A 20,576-nucleotide genomic window follows, 5' to 3' on the forward strand; every position below is an offset into this window, starting at 1 on the left:
TGATGAAATGGGGGTGCATTAGTGCCTATGGAATGGGCATCTGGAAACATCTGGAAAGGCACCGTCAATACGCTTCCATCCAGATGACATCTCCTCTTTACTTCTGAGAGACTCCGCCTCTCTACAATACTCTTTTTATACCCAATCATCTTACTGACCTACTAATTAGTTGCAAATTGTTCCTCCAGCTGTTCCTTTTTACTAACACTTACTTTTCCAGCCTTCTCTTGCCCCCGTCCCAACTTTTTTTGTTGTGGCCATCAAATTCAAAATGACCTCATTTCCTCAGTTGAAACATTTGATATGTTCTCTATGTTCTATTGTGAATAACATACGGCTTTATGAGATTCGCAGATCGTTGCGTAATGTTGTCATTGGCGTGTTACACAGCGTCCCACCTTTTTAGGAACCGGGCTTGGAAATAAATATGAAAAAAAAAATTAATGGAAAAAAAAAAAAAGAAAACCTGACCTGAGGCTGTGAATTATTCATTAACAAAAAATAAACAAATTGGGGTTTTTTTTTTGTCTCTGACTCAACAATGCATAGTTATACACCATCATGCACATTTTCTCACTCACACACACACACACACACACACACACACACACACACACACACACACGCACACACACACACACACACACACAGCTGCAGGTGCAGCAGGTGATATAATGCTCTACAGACAACTAGTCATTAATACTTACACTCCAACACACCTGCAGTCTGGGTGATGACACACACACACACACACACACACACACACACACTGAATTCCCATAGTAGACATCCTGCCCATCTGTTCATTACATGAAAAAAAATCTGTTGTATCTTTACGAAGCAGCATCATGAGTAAATAATCCGATATACTGTATTCATCATCACAACAACGCTGTGAAACGCTCGATTCTGATTGGTCAGAACGTCTTCACTCGTTTATACCTGCTACCGTATAACGCATAGGTTTTCTAGATGCTCCACAACTATAAATGGATCAAATGTACTAGGTAGCTTCCTTTAGTATACGGGAAATTCGGAACGGTCAGCGACGTGTCTGTAGAATAAGAGGAATTAAACACGTCAGGATTTTGCTGCTACAGGAAAACGATCAGCTTCGGGGCGGTAACAGTACCGGTCACGCCACGTCTCGAAACAGCACCGCGTCATTGATTATTTTCCTTATAACAGCACAGAGTGTTTTATCTTTCTGCTTCACAGCGCTGCAACTGGTTCAGCTCAGCGGTGCGGCAGATTCGAGTGATAATGTCCTTTGGGAAGCAATGATTTATCCCACCACACACACACACACACACACACACATAGCAGGTATTGATGGATGATTGAGACACCTGTCAGACTTGTCACCCTACCCTCACTGGGGATAAGAGTTACCGGTGTCACACACTCTACTCTGCCGCTCTGACAGGGACACACACTGCTACACATCTTGAGAAGAAGAAAGGAAGCTCCTGCACAGGAACATCCGAATTCCTACACTCTTTTGACCTTTTGACCTCCGAACTTTCGGGCGAATTAGTGTCACACGTACTAACGTTCACTTTAACCGGGTCTAAATATCACAGTACGAAAGCTTAACCGTTAAACGTACGACGTCGCCGTGATACGTTGTGGTTGTAGATTCACATCACTTTAGGACGTCTCACCGTCTCACCGTCTCACCGTCTGGGTCTCATGTTGTTGTTTTTTTTGACCGATAAACTGGATTTTTTGTTTCTCTCATACAACGTGTTCTAGATTTGTACTTACAATCGTGCTTTTGAGTATGATCACTTACGGGGGAAAAAAAAGGTCATTAGCACCACTGCTACTGCTCAGGATAGTGCAGTGCACCTTCACTAGAAAGCTAACTGCGTAGCTAGAAATATGATCACGATCTACCTAGCACGCTAACAAATCCAGCAGGTTACTGAAATCCCAACGGTATTTGGCTAAAGGTACCTAGCTACGTACTTAGCTAACGTTATTTTTCTAGAACATTTTCCAGATCAAACGAGCTCGGGAACGTACTCCCAGACTTGTTAGAGGACAAGCATAGCATGGGATAAGTAAAGAACAGATTATGCTCTCCTAACAATAGTGTTTTATTCGCTTTACACCACAGCATTTTCACCAGAGACTTTTTTTTTTTTTTGACACTTTTTATCCATTTCTAGTTACATTCAACGTGCGTGGAAATTCTATGAAACGAATTAGCGCCTGTCGTCACTTACGCTATACAGTGGAAGGTATATCCGCTTTAAACTGATGTTCTCTCACCATCCTCTCGTTGTCTCTCTCGAAGTTAATACGACAAATAGATAGCCGGTCGTGTTACACGGATGTTCAAAAAAAAAAAAAAAAAAAAAAAAAAACGCTGACGCTGGAGACTCCTTCCGTGATAAATCTTAAATGGAAAAAAAAAAAAAATCGCAGATAGTTCAAATACAAAGATTTCTACTTGTAGCGTTACATGAGAACGTGAAAGCTTCTGTTTGTTGGGTTCTACATTTTAAAAATAAATAAATAAATAAATAACTTTAAGGGTTCGGGGTTCACATACTTTTTTTTTTTTTTTTTTATCCTTTTATAGTTACGTTTAACGTGGAACTTCCACCGTCTTTTCCGTCTCGTCATGTCACTGAGAAACGAGCGGAAGCTCGTCTGTTTGTGTTTTTTTGGATTGGAACACCGAGTTACAACAAGCACTGACACCGGAGACTCCTTTACTATTGAAATGTTACATCTTCACCATACAGACAAACCGTACACGTTTATTAACTCGTTCGCATGCGCGTCTATCGTACGAGATCCTGTCTAATCTCTTTCTATAGAAATGACAACCCTAGTATAAACGCTCGACACATTCCGACCAATCAGATTCGAGAATCCGACAGCGCGCTCATACAAGACGCCGGATAACCCTATATATAACTGTTTATATACGTTTTGGCAGTGATTTGTAACATTCATTCGAGTAAAACGTTTTCAAACCCAACCGAGTGTTTGATCAAGTAACGCCTGCCAAACTCGTACGAGTTGACCTCACTCATCTTCTCTGGGAGATTCTTTCTATCTATCGGTCTGTCTCTCTGCCTACTTTTTTTTTCTCCCTCACTCGCAGTCTCGTCGTTCCTCTCAACCCCTGACAGGTCGTACAGCTCACTCCGGTGGCCTCTGCTCTCAGAGGGAGGCGAGCGACGAGACTGATATCGGTCTGCCTCTCTCCGAATAGCTCGTATCTCTCTCCTCGGCTGCGATAACCCTGCCTGACACCTGCCTCCCTCCATCCATCCCTCCTCTACACGCTCTGTACCAGTTATTCTCAGTTTCAAGGTCTATGGAGTCAGCTCTCTTGTTTGATTAAGTTGAGCATATTTCAAGTTTCCTTCTAACGTCACAAGCGCCTCTGCCATTCCTGCATGGGCGCCTTCTATATATTGGAACAGTCACCGAAGAACTCGGGAATGATGGATCTTCACAGTAGTAGTAGTAGTGGTACTCGGGCAGAAATGATAACGTGACTGGAAATCAACAAAGTTAACATTGCGAAGTCCTGTTTAACGAATGGTTACGGTCTTCTGTGTGGAATTGGGTCGATGTAGGATCTCTGCGTATGTACCAAGCCCTAGAACCAAAACCCGTAGGAATTTCTTTCATAGGTTTGGTAACAATATTACTAGGTTTAATATGGAGTACCTAAGATATTATATATAATATATATATAAATCAAATCCAATCGAATAAAATCAAATAAAACTGAATTAAATGAAAGTCATACATGCAAACAAACAAAACATTTTATTGTTTATATAAAAATTAAGCAAAAATAAAAATCACAATGTATCTTTACATGTAAGGGGTTTGTTTGTTTGTTTACATAAAAAATGATGTTAAATGCAAAAAAAAATTCGCGTACATAAAGTTTTGTTGAATTTATTGGAATATTTTAGACACATCGGAATATTATCGGAATATGTATTGGAATATTTTAGGCTCTTGATACAAATGAGTAAATAAAAATATGTATATACTTTTAAAATAATTACAATAGTATCCCAGCATCCGGTGGCACTTGGACCTCTCTAAAAAAAAAAAAAAAAAAAACCTCAAGATTCAAGTCATTAAAGAATGTCATGTTTTTTTTTTGTTTTTTTTTTAATCTGTTTGCAGTTACATTAATGTCGGTGCGTCCACGATCCATCCTCGTCTTTGAGCTGGATCGATGCTCAAGCTAACCCGAAGCACTTCTGTGATAAAAGCGGGCCGGAATTAATGCAACGGCGATTCTGAGCGGTTTATTCGTCTCATCTGATTATAATACGCCTGCTGCATTTGATTCAGTTTGTCCTCACTGGCCTATCACCAAATATGAAAGGCTGCGAGAGCGGGCGCTAGAGCGAGAGCGAAACCAGGATTGATGCGCTGTAATTGTAACGCTGAAAGCTTTTTTGGCAGCAGTATGAACAAGTTTACCTATCAAGCCATTTTAATTAAAGCAGCCTTCACCATTCACTTAATGAAAAGCTCCATTGAAACCCAATGGAACTCATTTGGTAATGCTAATTGGCTAGCACCGCAGCCACACAGGCGATTACAGTGCGCTCGTTCGCATTTACACACACACACACACACACACACACACACACACACGGGCTGGCTAATGTGCTAGACGCACTCATTTGAATAGTGCTGATCAGACGGAGAGGCTGTAATTTCATAATATAATTTGCTGTAATGCACACACTGCGGGGCCGTTACCCATGGGGCCGAGGGGCAAATAATCATGGCACAGCTCTGATGAAATACGTTTTGGCAGGTAAACCAAGAGATATGCATTTTTGAAAAGAGTTTCGCGTGTCAGTGCTATGTAACTAAGCAAAGTTTTCCAATACAGGAAAGTCTTCAAGATAGAGGAGTTGACGCTTTGTGGTTTCTCCAAAAACAACAACAACAACAACAACAACAACAACTAACCTTTTTCTTCGTCTTACTTCTTATATTTTGATTTCTTAAGTTTTATTAATACAGTGCCTTTCTGAAACCCAAGGTCAATTTAAGGTCAAAGATTGCGATCTGCTGCCCTTTTTTATGTTATCAATTCAATCAGTTGTATTTCTGTGCATTTTATTGATTAACCAAATTCGATTAATATTATTAATATCGTTGTTGTTTCTTTATTTATCATCAAGTGCCTAGCTAGTTAAACTTTTCATGCTTTAAACTTTCTTTCCAAAAAAATAAAATTGTCAAAATGAAATGCAAAATAAATACAAATAAACATATAAAGAAGAAAAATACAAGGTGTGATGAAATATAATACATAAATGAGACTAAAAATATATACACACACAAAAAAAAATCAACATAAATAAAAAAATATAACGACATTTAATAAAAAGAGAAACCTGAGTTCATGTTTAACGGCTACCGGAAGCTAACGCATGTTTAACGTCCTGCACCCTTTCCCCTTCGGTGAATTGGTTTTCCACAGAGGGAATTTCACCTGTGTAAAAAAAATAATAATAAAAATAAAAATAATAATAATGTAACGTAAAAACTAATAAATGCTATGTATGCATATAAATCGTAACAGCTACAACTGTAAAAATCCCAAATGATATGTCTATGTGAAAATCGCAAATACTATGGCATTTACCATGCAAAAAATTGTAAATCCTTTGAATACATAAAAATCGTAAATTCTATTACTACATAAACATTGTAAATGCTACAACTACATAAAAATCGTAAATTCTATCACTACAAAAAGTCATAACTTCTATTACTACATAAACATCGTAAATCCTACAACTACATCAAAATCGTTAATTGTATTACTACATAAACATTGTAAATTCTATTACTACATGAAGTCATAACTTCTATTACTACATAAACATCGTAAATCCTACAACTAGATCAAAATCATAAATGCTACAACTACATAAAAATCGTAAATTCTATTACTACATAAAGTCATAACTTCTATTATTACATAAACATTGTAAATGCTACAACTACATGAAAATCGTAAATTCTACAACTACATAAAAATCGTAAATTCTACAAATACATAAAAATCGTAAACGCTACGACTACATCAAAATCGTAAATTCTATTACTACATAAAAATGGTAAATGCTACGAATACATAAAGATCATAAATGCTACAACTACATAAAAATTGTAAATTCTATTACTACATGAAGTCATAACTTCTATTACTACATAAACATCGTAAATTCTCTTACTAGATGAAGTCATAACTTCTATTACTACATAAACATCGTAAATTCTATTACTACATAAACATCGAAAATTCTATTACTACATAAACATCGTAAATTCTCTTACTACATAAACATCGTAAATTCTATTACTAGATGAAGTCATAACTTCTATTACTACATAAACATCGAAAATTCTATTACTACATAAACATCGAAAATTCTATTACTACATAAACATCGTAAATTCTATTACTACATAAACATCGTAAATTCTATTACTACATAAACATCGTAAATTCTCTTACTACATAAACATCGAAAATTCTATTACTACATAAACATCGTAAATTCTATTACTACATAAACATCGAAAATTCTATTACTACATAAACATCGTAAATTCTATTACTACATAAACATCGTAAATGCTACGAATACATAAAAATGGTAACCGTTACAGAATTCCCAAAATGTAAAAAAAAAAAAAAAAAAAAAAAAAAACCTTTAATGTAATGCCTACACAAAATCTGTCATGCTATAGCTATGTAAAGATCTTAAATGTACGGTTTGAACGTACAAGTCCGATGTCGCTGGATACGGTGTCAAATCTGCAAGCGTTGCGACTTTCAGTTAAGATCCTTTTACTTTTTCGTTTATTAAAATGTGGACATTTAACTAACTTCCACATACAACACACATCTTTTTTAGCTACTTCCACTTGTCAGTAACATTTTGACACACAACCCATAATTTCACCCCAATATCCTTTTCCCTCTACGTTGCTCGGCCGTGCTCGCAGCAGAGCAGCTCGATGACAGCAAGCGGTGCCGAGTTTTTTTGTGTGTCAGAGATCATGACAAAAATAATAAAGAGAGATGGCTGTCCAGGGACTGGCGTTCACCACTTCAATTAGATTCTATTGGATTGTATTCAATCTTCTCTGCGCCGTCACTTCATTGCGGTCGTCGTCTGTGGATTACCGTTCATTTCTCTGTCAGCGCGGTGATGGAGGAAAATTCCTCGTGCGCCGGCACGAAGCTCCGCCTGTGAGCTAAAGTTCAAGCACAGCTAATATAAAGACTCACTCCCGAGAGTTTAAGAAAGTGTGTTTAATGCCGAGAGGGTGAAGAGAGGTTACGCGGAAGTGGGAAAGAGGGAGTGCTGTGCTTGAAAAAAAAATAAATAAATAAATAAAAAGTTTAGTAAGAATGACTAGCAGTGAGGGGGGGGAAAAGGCTAGCATTAGGATTGCTAACTAGCCTCTTGAACTAGCCTCTTTTTTTTTCATTATTAGCAAACTTACTTCTTTGAGGTTGTACTTAATATGTAGGTACATAAAAGCTTTTTTAATAAATGAATTAATAATAATTAATAGTTAATAACAGCTAGTCTTAGCGTCCCCATACCTCATGGCTGCGTCTCTTTCACCTAAATCTGTGGTTCCTGTCAGCAGTTAGCGTCAGACACGTCCTAAAATCAAATCGAAACAATCTTATGTCAAATAATACAGCATTCATTCGCTCTCGACATGTTTGCGCCGTTAGTTTTTCCACTAGCGCTATGACGCTAACGCTCAATCTACGGGAGCGCATCTATGTTCCCAGGGTCCTACGTTCCCCAGGTGGAGTTAGGCTTCAGTATAAGCGTGAGCTTATACTGTGTCCTCAAACCGCATCAATTTGAGGCAGATCTTTACACAAAAAGATTCTTTGCTGAGAAAAACTTTCATTACTTGTTAGCTACGTTAGCCTCGGTATCTAATCCGGCTACCTTTGCGCTACATTTGTAGTACTCAGTTTTTAACGGACATTCGTCGCGCCGTGGTTTGATCAAATTTATGGAAATATTGTCGACGTCAGCAGCGTCGTACGCCGTCACGTCCGTCTACGCATCGTCTCTTGCCAGTTCAATGCGAATGTGTTGTGCTAAATGAGTCTAATCAATCAGCGGCTGTCGAGATCAACAAAGCTGAGCACGGAGAGGGGTGACGGCCACTGGAATACGCTACACACCGAAAACTTACATTACAGAACAAAGTTAAGGAGAATTGATTTCGTGCCGACGTCACAGGCGTGAAAGCATACACGAGTTTCGTAAAGGACAGAAATAAGAGCTGTGTGGAAAGTGTAAATTGGTTATTACACTCAATGAGCTTGCAAAACAAGGCTGACTGCACAAATTACTATTTAAAAAAAAAAAAAAAAAAAAAAGCTTCACAGGAATTCTGGTTGTTCATCTGACCCCTGAAATGTGTTTCTGTCATTCCGGGAGCAGGGGAAAGAAAGGATCGGTGTGCCATCTAGAGGAGATTTGGAGCTCTGCATGGAAAGCTACAAAAAGTATATGGATTACAGATTTTCTCTCTCTCTCACACACATATACACATCAAGTGATGGTGAATGTTTGTCATGATGAGGATATTTGGTCACTTTTGGTCCTCACAAAGTGCTGAATACATGTGTACACACAGTGATTGTGAGGACTTGTGACACTAGCCTATCATTGTGAGGACCGCTGGCCATTTTTTGGTCCTCACAACGGTGTAAATATGTACACACACACACACACAAACACACTTGTTGATTGCAAGGACTTGTAATAGCATCCTAATATTGTGACAAAGTTTGGTCATTTTTGGTCCTCGCAAAAGCGTACATATGTGTACACACACACACACCTTGTGATTTCAATGACTTGTAATACCATAATATTATTGTGACAACATTTGGTCATTTTGGTCCTCTCAAAGGCCTAAATATGTGTGCAAACACAAAGATTGTGAGGACTTCTAAAACTATCCATTCATTGTGAGGACCTTTGATCATTTTTGGACACACACACACAAACGGTGATTGCAAGGACTTGTAATACCATACAATTACTGTGACAACATTTGGTCATTTTTAGTCCTCTCAAAAAGCCTAAATATGTGTTCACACACACACACACACACCTGGTGATTGAGAAGACTTGTAACACAATCCTATCATTGTGAGGACCTCTGGCCATTTCCTGTCCTCACAAAGGCCTAAATATATGTGCAAACACACACAATCTGCATGAATACACACTCGATTATCAAACTTTATTGTCATTACAGATTTAATACCAAACACACACCATATAATCATTATTCATTAGACAAACATTGTCAAACCGTGAAATTAGACTGAATCATTAATGCTCCAAACGCACCGCAAACCGAAAGCATACAAACCTCAGTAACAGGAAATGACTTTGGCAAAAGAGTTTGCTGTAGGCAAAGACGTTACGGTGGAAATATCATGGGGTTTACAGACATGCTTTACTTCAGCTCTTCAGCATAGGTTTTTATTAAAGAATCGTCCCAGAAAAGCGGGACCTAAAAACAGGAACTCAGAAGACGTGTCCTAAAGTAAAAGAGTTCACTTGGGTGGGTAGGTCTGTAATGGATGGACTTCTGGAGAAGACTCCAGGTTTTAAAGCAATGTTCAACAAAGTATTTAAAAAATAAAATTAAAACAAAACAAAACAAAACAAAAAAAAACTTTCAAAACGCCCTGAGTGGACTTTAGTAAATTGAGTTTCAAAATACATTTGGCACATTATAATAATAATAAAAATAATAATGAACTTTTTTTTTGTACAATCAGCTGTACAGTTGTTAATTATACAAAAATCACACGTACATAACCTGAACTCTGCACTATAAAACTCAACCGAAACACTGTTAGCGATGACTAGCATGTGAACATATGCTAAGTGCACTCTAGCTAGCATATATGTTTTATGACAAACGTTGTGTACTTCAAGACAACTGTAAGACACAGGTCAAAGGTTAAAATCTGTAAAGGTGGCCTGATCACTAGTCAGTGGCATCTGAAGACATTGTCTGACAATTGTGGTGTTGTTGTTTTTTTTTTAAAGTAATATTTCGGTGCAGAATGGCTCACATACAGTCCGCAACAAACAACTACCATTATCATGACATCATCTCCTTTCTGCTTTGATCTGCAATGATGTGCTTATGACGTGCTTAATAATATATTTTTTTATTATGATAGGTATGAATTGTGTGCATCAATGATTCCCCGTTTATCAACACGTTTCTATAAAACGAAAAGCTCACCGATATCCGCGAGTCACAGTATGAGAGCAACGGCTCTGCTATATAAAGATGAAACACTTGATTTTACGGTGACGGTATGCCGTCAATATCGCCGTAAATTATGTCACGAGAAACGAGACTGTTGTGTATTTGATGCGTAGCTTTTCATGAGATGTTTCACTGCTTTGTTGGCACTTTATGATATGTTAGGAATATTATGTGAAATATATTGTATAGAAATTTTACATTAAAAAAAATTGCTTAGTTTTGGGATGTGGTATTCTCGCCATATGGCTGAACTTTAACATGGAGAGAAACTGAACTATGGCTAAAGCACACTGTAAACATGGGTGTATACGCGAGTATAGAATCGATATAACTAACGATTAGAGTCCGACGTACACAGATAAAAACCACAATGCGCAAGTAATCAGACACCCCATACCAAATCCAAGTTAACCATTCCCCCCCCCACCAAATTCCCAGAGAAAACCCCAAACTTTTAGTCTGATATACCAGACCAAGTATAAATCAGGCACTTCTGACCAAATCCAAACCTTGGCATGATATCTCAAACCAAACCCAAACTTTAGCCAGATATCCCAGACCAAATCCAAACTTTAGCCAGATATCCCAGACTAAATTCAAACTTTAGCCAGATATCCCAGACCAAATCCAAATTTTAGCCAGATATCCCAGACCAAATCCAAACTTTAGCCAGATATCCCAGACCAAACCCAAACTTTAGCCAGATATCCCAGACCAAATCCAAACTTTAGCCAGATATCCCAGACCAAATCCAAATTTTAGCCAGACATCCCAGACCAAATCCAAACTTTAGCCAGATATCCCAGACCAAATCCAAACTTTAGCCAGATATCCCAGACCAAACCCAAACTTTAGCCAGACATCCCAGACCAAATCCAAATTTTAGCCAGACATCCCAGACCAAATCCAAACTTTAGCCAGACATCCCAGACCAAACCCAAACTTGTTGTAGTTGCTTAAACAGCATATCGCAGACTAAATCCACATTTTGTGGAAAATATCCTAGACCAGTGCCTTGCGATGGGTTTATCCCCATCCAGGGTGTCCCCGCCTTGTGCCCCGAGTCCCCTGGGATAGACTCGAGGTCCCCCGCAACCCTGTGCAGGATAAGTGGTACAGAAAATGGATGGAAGGATGGATATCCTAGACCAAAGTTCAAATGAACCAAAAATCTAAACGTTAACCAGATATCTCTCCTAACTCAATTCTTACAAAATAAGAAAATAGAACCCACAGTATATCAAGGACATTAAACCAAACATCTTACCGACTGTATAAACTAGCTTAACGACAGACAAATAATGCTGTTGTTTCTTTTGGATACAATTTTTCTTTCTTTCTTTTAGGTTGCCTGCATATTCTCCTCTGGAAAACGACGGTCCGCCTTTTCATGGCGGCGTTTTATCAGGACACAAAATACGAGCACCTGATTCCGGTCAAGCAGGAAAAAAATAATAAAAAATCCATTAAATAAAAACACTGGATTTATATGTGTGCAAAAAAACAAACAAACAAACAACATAAATAAAATGGGCAAACATTCTTTTTAAAAAATATCAATCATAAGGAAAAAAAAAAAAAAAAAAAAAAAAGACAGAAGAGTAACTGAGTCCATTTGGCGAGACCAGAAAGAATAACGGCTGAAGATGAAAGTTCAAAGCAGTTAAAAACTGAAGCACTGCTCACACAGCAGGATACTAACACTGAGACTGTGTGTGTGTGTGTGTGTGTGTGTGTGTGTGTGTGTGTGTGTGTAGAGAGAGAGAGCGTGTCCCAGATGGTTACGGCTCCTTAAAGCTCGATGACAAACAGTCCTTGTAGTTGGTAAAGCCTTGACGCAAACAATTATGCTAATGAAGGCAGTTGAGGCACACATCAAGAGGAGTGTGTGTGTGTGTGTGTGTGTGTGTGTGTGTGCGTGCGCGCTTACAGCCGAGCGAGGACAGGCTTCTGGGTGGGAATGTTACCCCCTGCGAGATGGAAACTGGGTCATGAAGTGCACACTTACAGACATGCGAAGTATAAATTATGAATGATAGCGATACAGGCTTTGCATAAAGTGTTTAAAACTCTCAGACAGGACATGACATCACACTTACCCAGCGCGTCCTCCAACGAGTTCACGGCCATCTTGTCGATCTTTAGCAACACCCGATCGCCACTGGGTGTAAAAAAAACAAAAAAAACGAAGCCTGTCAGGTAACAGAAACCTTCACCAAAAAAAAAAAAAATGCTCGGCCAGTCGTATCATCATCATCATCATCATCATCATCATCATCATCATCATCGAGACCAGCTTACGTTTTGAGCTGCTTGACAGCGTTCAGCCGTATCAGTGCAGCCAGAGCGTTTTTCTGCAAATCGGACGACAAGGCTTCGTAATACCTCAGACTTCCTGCAACGGCGAGAGGGGAAAACCTTCACGCGCTCCGTACAGAACACGGTCCTGCTAGACAGTTTCAGCTCGGGGTGCGCAAACTTTTGCACTTAACCGTACACAGATTTTGCAGAGTGTAGAAAGTAAAAGTGGCGAGGTCACCTGCTAGGATGAGCTGGAGAGCAAAGTTCCTCACGGCAGGAACAAAGTTCTTCTCGGGAAGATCCTCCTGCGGGTCTTCACACAGACACCTACACACCACCTACACACACCAGATAGTGACGCAAGAGTTCCCATTACCGCCATTACGAGTTCCCATTACCGCCATTACGAGTTCCCATTACCGCCATTACGAGTTCCCATTACCGCCATTACGAGTTCCCATTACCATTACGAGTTCCCATTACCAACATTACGAGTTCCCATTACCGCCATTACGAGTTCCCATTACCGCCATTACGAGTTCCCATTACCGCCATTAAGAGTTCCCATTACCGCCATTAAGAGTTCCCATTACCGCCATTACGAGTTCCCATTACCGCCATTACGAGTTCCCATTACCGCCATTAAGAGTTCCCATTACCGCCATTAAGAGTTCCCATTACGAGTTCCCATTACCGCCATTAAGAGTTCCCATTACGATTTCTTATTACCACCATTAAGATTTCCCATTACCACCATTAAGATTTCCCATTACCGCCATTAAGAGTTCCCATTACCGCCATTAAGAGTTCCCATTACCGCCATTACGATTTCTTATTACCAACATTAAGATTTCCCATTACCACCATTACGATTTCCCATTACCGCCATTAAGAGTTCCCATTACCGCCATTACGAGTTCCCATTACCGCCATTAAGATTTCCCATTACCGCCATTACGAGTTCCCATTACCGCCATTAAGATTTCCCATTACCGCCATTACGAGTTCCCATTACCGCCATTACGAGTTCCCATTACCGCCATTACGAGTTCCCATTACCGCCATTACGAGTTCCCATTACCGCCATTACGAGTTCCCATTACCGCCATTAACAGTTCCCATTACGAGTTCCCATTACTGCCATTAAGAGTTCCCATTACGATTTCTTATTACCACCATTAAGATTTCCCATTACCACCATTAAGATTTCCCATTACCGCCATTACGAGTTCCCATTACCGCCATTAAGAGTTCCCATTACCGCCATTAAGAGTTCCCATTACCGCCATAAAGAGTTCCCATTACCGCCATTAAGAGTTCCCATTACCGCCATTACGATTTCCCATTACCACCGTTAAGATTTCCCATTACCGCCATTACGATTTCCCATTACCGCCATTAAGAGTTCCCATTACCGCCATTACGAGTTCCCATTACCGCCATTAAGAGTTACCATTACCGCCATTACGAGTTCCCATTACCGCCATTACGAGTTCCCATTACCGCCATTACGAGTTCCCATTACCGCCATTACGAGTTCCCATTACCGCCATTACCCCCCCCACACCCTCCCCACCCCCCACCGATGCTTTCCAACTTAACACGATTAAGACACCTCTAAATATACTAAATATTTTTTATTTGAATCAGGGGTCATTTAAAATAAATAAATAAATAAGAATGACCTGGTAGCCGTGCAGGAACGGCTCCAGCAGCGAACACAGGAAGGACAGTGTCGTCTGTCCGCTCGATGACATCACGACCTCTTGTTTCAGCTCCTGGACTGCGCCGCACTTCACCAGCAAGTAACATGCCTCCTCGAAGTCCTACACACACACACACACACACACACACACACACACACACACACACACACACTGACTTGAGCATAACCAGCACGAGATAAACAAAAACAATTTTAGCCAATAAAAAATAAAAATAAAAAAACCTCTACACAACAGATTCATTTTGTTTGTTTGTGTGAGTGTGTGTGTGAGAGTGTGTGTGAGGGAGTGTGCGGTGTGTGAGGTATGTGTGTGTGAGTGTGTGTACGTGTTCTGACCTGCACTGAGGCTCCGGGGCAGAGGATGAACTCATTGGAGAATATGTTCCGCAGGATGTTAAAGCTTTTGTAGAGCTCGTCTGGAACAGGAAATCACAGGGAGTCAAATAAATATTTATTTATTTATAATATTATAAATAAATAAATATTATAAATCAATAAATAAAGAAGAACATCATGGTTTCTAGAAGAGGAATGATAATCATGCGGTCCGCCCCTCACCTCTCCTGTTGGAGTTGGCGGTTTGCATGGCCACAGCGAGGAGAGCCGGCCTCACGAACACATGCAGCGACTGATTCCTGTAGGACGCGCAGGACAGCACGCTGACCGCGCGGTGAAACTCCGCCTCTTCTGCACTCAGCTCCGCCCCCGACGCCTCAGGAACGACCAGGCGCACACGCCCCTCAGACACACGCGCCAAGTTTCTGTGTATGGTCAGGCTGGAGCTTATCACCTTACTGCACGGCTCCCCATCTGAGAGAGAGAGAGAGAGAGAGAGAGAGAGAGAGAGAGAGAGAGAGAGAAATAAACAGAGAGAGACAGACAGAAAGAAACACACAGAGAGAGAGAGAGAGAAATAAACAGAGAGAGAGACAGACAGAAAGAAACACAGAGAGAGAGAGAGAGAGAGAGAAATAAACAGAGAGAGAGACAGACAGAAAGAAACACAGAGAGAGAGAGAGAGAGAGAGAGAGAGAGAGAGAGGGGGGGAGGGGGAGAGAGACAGGGAGAGAGAGAGAGAGAGGGGGGAAGAGAGAGTGAGAGAAAGAGAGAGAGAGAGAGAGAGAGAAAAATAAACAGAGAGAGAGACAGACAGAAAGAAACACAGGGAGAGAGAAAGAGACAGAAAGAAACAGAGGTAGAAAGACAGAGAGAGAGACAGAAAAACCAGAGGGAGAGAGACAGAGAGACAGAAAGAAACCGAGAGAGAGAGAGTGACAGAAAGAAACAGAGGGAGAGAGAAAGAGACAGAAAGAAACAGAGAGAGAAGAAGAGAGAGAGAATCAGATTAAAAGATGGATCTATGAATGTAATCTACACACTACAGCTCCCCCTACTGGCCGTGTCTGTAGAAACGTGCATGCTCCGTACCTGGCCAGTCCAGGAAGGCCCCGAAGCTGAGCGCGAGGTGCCGGAGCCAGTCTGCCTGCTGGGTGAGAGCGGACAGCTCCACGCCGTCGGGGTTCTGAAGGAGCAGTGTGGAGATCAGCGCCCACGGCTTCAGCACCATGTTCTCCTCCTGCAGCCGCACCAGGCGAAACGCTACGTCATTCACAAACGCCTGAGTGTCCGCCACCGGCCTCTGGGGGACGTGTCTGAGAGGGACACGCGGGACAGATCACCAACACTGCATTCTACCACCCCCGTGCAGTGATGCGCACTTCCACAGCTCCACAGTGAAGCATGAAGCAGGTAGCACCAGAACTCATTTAGGGCTTTCACCGCAACAACGACGAATACTTTCAATTTTTTTCGGTGGTTATTTTTTAAAATAACTTTGCAAACTATTTTGATCGCAACAAAACACACCCTCCGTAATGACAAGTTATGTCGTGCAGCTTGATGACAAACGACCTGAATTAAAGTGGGAGGGTTCGAGGCGGTGGTTGAATGCTTACGCAATACGCTTCATGGACACCTGCATTACCTGGGCACCAGGTTGTACTGGGAGCGGCTGATGTGGCCCTGCGCCAGGCTACGCACAGACACCGGAGCGCCGAAGTACACGTGCATAGTGCCAAAGTCCTCACTGAGGATCCGCCTGGCCTTCAACAGACCCTGAGAGAGAGAGAGAGAGAGAGAGAGAGAATCAGAATCCAGAAAACAAGCAAGAGAATGAAGAGTATATATACGATGCTCCCACTACCATGCTTCACTGTGGGGAATATATATACATATATATATACATAAAAAGAGAGAGAGAGAGACAGACAATACTAAGAGCTGGAGAGTTACTCACAGACGTGGACTCTTTGGGTTTGGGTACTCCGAGCAGCTCACGTGCATACAGAGACTCTTCTAGAATTCGCTCATAGCTTATACTCACAGGAACCAAGTTCACATCGAAGACTTCACCTTTAAAGAACGGCTCCATGACTATATTCAGCAGACCTGAGAGAGGCAGACAGACAAAAAGACAAAAAAAAAAAATTTAAACGATCACAGATCCCCCCCCCCCCCCCGATCCCACGCCCGTGCCGCATCTGATTAATGACCGGATCAGAATCGGGTTCATCACACCAAACGTTCTCATCCATAAACACGGCAGCAGCATTAAATCACTTCTGACGCAGCTGTTCGGCGAGATTTCATTAAAGAGTCTCGGCGCAGACGACAGAATTAACAGAAGCCTTTTCCCGTCGCGTCTCGTTTATTTCCAAGGGGACAGAAATAAAGAAATAAATAAGCGGATCACAAAGAGGGAAAAGTCTTGACGCTGCACTATATTATGCAGGAGTCGGCGAAGCCCCCCCCCCCCACCCCACCCCACCCCCCCGATGTCAACATCCCACACGGGTTTCATGTTTCATGCAGATTGTATTAACTGAACAAATGATGTTTAACGTCTGCCAGCAGAACAATCCTCTCCAGAACTTTCCTGCACCGTGATATCTTCCGATCTGTCCCCGTTTAACACCCAGAATTCCTCCAGAGGGTATGTATACTTCTGATCTACACTTAGGAATGGAACGTTTTCAGAATGTGCTCCCGGGTGCCAATACTTTCACAGCTTATGAGCGAACAAACATTCCCTCTAATCCCTACCCAGAGAATTTCCAGCCGTGCATTTGACGGGCGGGTTACCTGTCTTCGGGGTGAGCGATTTTGCCGTTCGGCTCCTGGTCCCTTCGAGGAAGAACTCGACTGGCGCGTACCCGTTCTGTGGAATTGGACGGAGAGACACGACGGGTGAGACGGGATTCGGTAACGAGCACAGACTGCACTGGAAGAGTAAAAGAACTCGGTGTACTGAGATGTTAGTCATGCAGCTTGGGAAAGAACGAGGAAATGAACAGGATAACGTGAGGTAACCTACAGTCAGGGCCTGAATGGAACTCTGTGTGTGGAGTGGTGCTTGAAAGTTTGGGAACCCTTTCGAATTTTCTGTATAAATACGACCTAACGCATCATCAGAGTTTCACACGAGTCCTAAAAGTAGATAAAGAGATCCCAAGTAAACAAACGAGACTATAATATTATACTTGGACGTATAATTGGCACACACCCATACATTATAGCGATAAAAATGATAAATGAGAGGATGCAGGGATGGATCAAAGCGATGGAAGGAATGAATGGAAGAGACGGACATAGTGAAATAAATGTGTGGATAAAAGAGTGGGTTGATGGATGAAGGAATGAATATAAGGAATGGACAGATGAACGGAATGGAAGGAATGGACAGATGAACGGAACGGAAGGAATGGACAGATGAAAGGATTAAACGGATGAAAGGAATAAACAGATGAAAGGAATGGACAGATGAAATGAATAAACAGATGAAAGGAATGGACAGATGAAAGGAATAAACAGATGAAAGGAATGGACAGATGAAAGGAATAAACAGATTAAAAGGAATGGACAGATGAAATGAATAAACAGATGAGAGGAATGGAAGGAATGGACAGATGAAAGGAATAAAGAGATGAAAGGAATGGAAGGAATCAGTGCAAGGTGTCGATGGATGAAATGAACAAATAGAAAGACAGACTACTGGATGGACAGTCTGATGTATGGGCAGATAGAAGGACACATGGACAGTCTGATGTATGGGCAGATAGAAGGACACATGGACAGTCTGATGTATGGGCAGATAGAAGGACACATGGACAGTCTGATGTATGGGCAGATAGAAGGACACATGGACAGTCTGATGTATGGGCAGATAGAAGGACACATTGACAGTCTGATGTATGGGCAGATAGAAGGACACATGGACAGTCTGATGTATGGGCAGATAGAAGGACACATGGACAGTCTGATGTATGGGCAGATAGAAGGACACATGGACAGTCTGATGTATGGGCAGATAGAAGGACACATAGACAGTCTGATGTATGGGCAGATAGAAGGACACATGGACAGTCTGATGTATGGGCAGATAGAAGGACACATGGACAGCTGGACGGATGGGCGGATAGACAGAGAGATAGAGGTTTCTTACCCTCAGCATGGTCTTCACATATTCAGAGAACACAGCCCAGTAGAGTTTATCTCCTCCAAATGAACGACGGATAAAAAACGCTCCTGACATGCGCAACATCTCTCCCACAAACTTCATGCTCATAAAATCTGGAACAGAAGAGCGTGTTCAGCCAAGCGACATGTTTGTGCGACCGTTTAACGAATCAGAAGTCCTCATTAACAGTGTGAACAGCGTGTGAACCGCGTAACTAAGTCATAGCAGATACACACCCATTCCTGCAGCGATGACGGGTAGAGCCAGATCATAGGTGAACAGCAGGTAGGACATCATCAGGAAGTCCATGTAGCTGCGGTGACTGGGCAGAAGCACCACCGGATGCTCCTGAATGGCCTGCTGGAGCTGGAAACAATGACCCATACATCAACTAACTCATCTGTATACCGACAAGTCACTGTAATGACATAGAACACACGTTCAAGCAGGAACACAAAGGCTATGATGATCATCAGCGGTAATAAGGAGAAAAATGGAAATGTTTGGTTAAAATCCAAAATCGCTTAACACTGTTTTGACCGTCTGAGCGTATCTTTGATCTCAGGCTACTTTTGAAGCGTATAAACAAAACGTAGAGCGTTAAAAGCGTACAAGGAGCCGGACTCACTCTCTGGACGCCCTCCTCGTTGACCCGTACGCTGCGATAAAGCGCTTTGAAGGCTTTGCTGAGCGTCAAGGCGAAGAAGCGGATGGTGCTGAGCTGCAAGCGGTGAGCCATCTCCTCCAGCACCTGAGACGCCTCCTCCTGGACGGTCTCTGGAGACTCGCCGCTCTCCACCGACACCTACAGACAACGAGACAGAGCTTTGAAGCGACAACCTTTTTGCCTGGGGATCCACTTTGTGATCCACGGCTTTACACGCCCCCTGGGCGCGCGTACCTGGTTGATGACGTATCGCAGGGCATCGGACTCGAGGACGAGGTTTTTCAGCATGCTGGCTGTACAGGGAACCAGGTTTCTATACACCGCAGGCGTGTAGCACTTGAGAGCGTATCTCAGATCACTGGAGTTCCTTCTTTCCTCGAGGATGTCCTCGAAATCATCCCTCTTCTTAGAGACCGGATCTCTGAGCTGCACACGATACAAAACTTATACATATATACATATATACATACATACATACATACATACATACATATACACATATATAAAGAGGAAATAATAATAATAATAATAATAATAATAATAATAATAATAGTGATTAAGGTTAAAGACGCAGCATTATAGAAGTCAAGTGTCATGACAGCAAGGAATAAAGCATATAAATAAACAAGTACACAAATCTTGCACAACACCAATCTGCAACCATTTCTCACACCACCACCACCTGCTAGCAATGACTTCAATTATCTTTCCTCACCGAGTAAAGTACTTTGGACGCCATTTTGAGTCGACAACCTACCAAACCATGAGTGCTAAACCTTACAATCCCCAAAAATATCCAACTGTAAAGTTGACAATTCAAACATCTCCCTTGCTAGCTGCTCAGCCTGACCACACATGGGTGGTGTCAAAAATAACAGGCCCGGTCCCAAATACCGTCCTCACAGACATTTAGTGCCCTAGAGAACTACAAACACCATCACTAGCATGGAGTGCGCCTATATAGGATGTAAGCGGTGTTTTAGAACTTGCCCTTTGGATAC

At 41.6% G+C, this 20,576-nt stretch overlaps 1 protein-coding gene across 1 annotated transcript; it reads right to left on the bottom strand.

Annotated features, from left to right (window-relative positions):
- Nucleotides 1–9,296: 9,296 nt before the first annotated feature.
- On the bottom strand, nucleotides 9,297–20,445 carry gnpat (glyceronephosphate O-acyltransferase). The gene is made up of 16 exons (XM_017460792.3): nucleotides 20,291–20,445; nucleotides 19,810–20,001; nucleotides 19,537–19,713; nucleotides 19,145–19,274; nucleotides 18,894–19,021; nucleotides 17,534–17,609; nucleotides 16,689–16,840; nucleotides 16,377–16,507; nucleotides 15,821–16,044; nucleotides 14,951–15,202; nucleotides 14,729–14,808; nucleotides 14,352–14,492; nucleotides 12,905–13,004; nucleotides 12,667–12,760; nucleotides 12,465–12,526; nucleotides 9,297–12,335 (listed from the first exon to the last, which is right to left on the bottom strand). Exons 1-16 carry the CDS (start codon nucleotides 20,312–20,314, stop codon nucleotides 12,292–12,294), a joined length of 2,007 nt encoding a protein of 668 aa, XP_017316281.1. The 5' UTR covers nucleotides 20,315–20,445; the 3' UTR covers nucleotides 9,297–12,291.
- Between the last annotated feature and the right edge of the window lie 131 nt (nucleotides 20,446–20,576).

The sequence above is a fragment of the Ictalurus punctatus genome, chromosome 2, assembly GCF_001660625.3.
Source record: "Ictalurus punctatus breed USDA103 chromosome 2, Coco_2.0, whole genome shotgun sequence".
Lineage (NCBI taxonomy): Eukaryota > Metazoa > Chordata > Actinopteri > Siluriformes > Ictaluridae > Ictalurus > Ictalurus punctatus.

What these genes read in the sequence shown, in the direction of transcription:
- gnpat (XM_017460792.3), bottom strand. Translation starts at nt 20,314, where the DNA reads ATGGCGTCCAAAGTACTTTACTCG. An exon ending in GCCCCGGAGCCTCAGTGCAG is followed by an intron (nt 14,493 to 14,728) that starts GTCAGAACACGT and finishes GTGTGTGTGTAG; the next exon opens with GACTTCGAGGAGGCATGTTA. An exon ending in CGTTCCTGCACGGCTACCAG is followed by an intron (nt 13,005 to 14,351) that starts GTCATTCTTATT and finishes TGGTGTGTGTAG; the next exon opens with GTGGTGTGTAGGTGTCTGTG.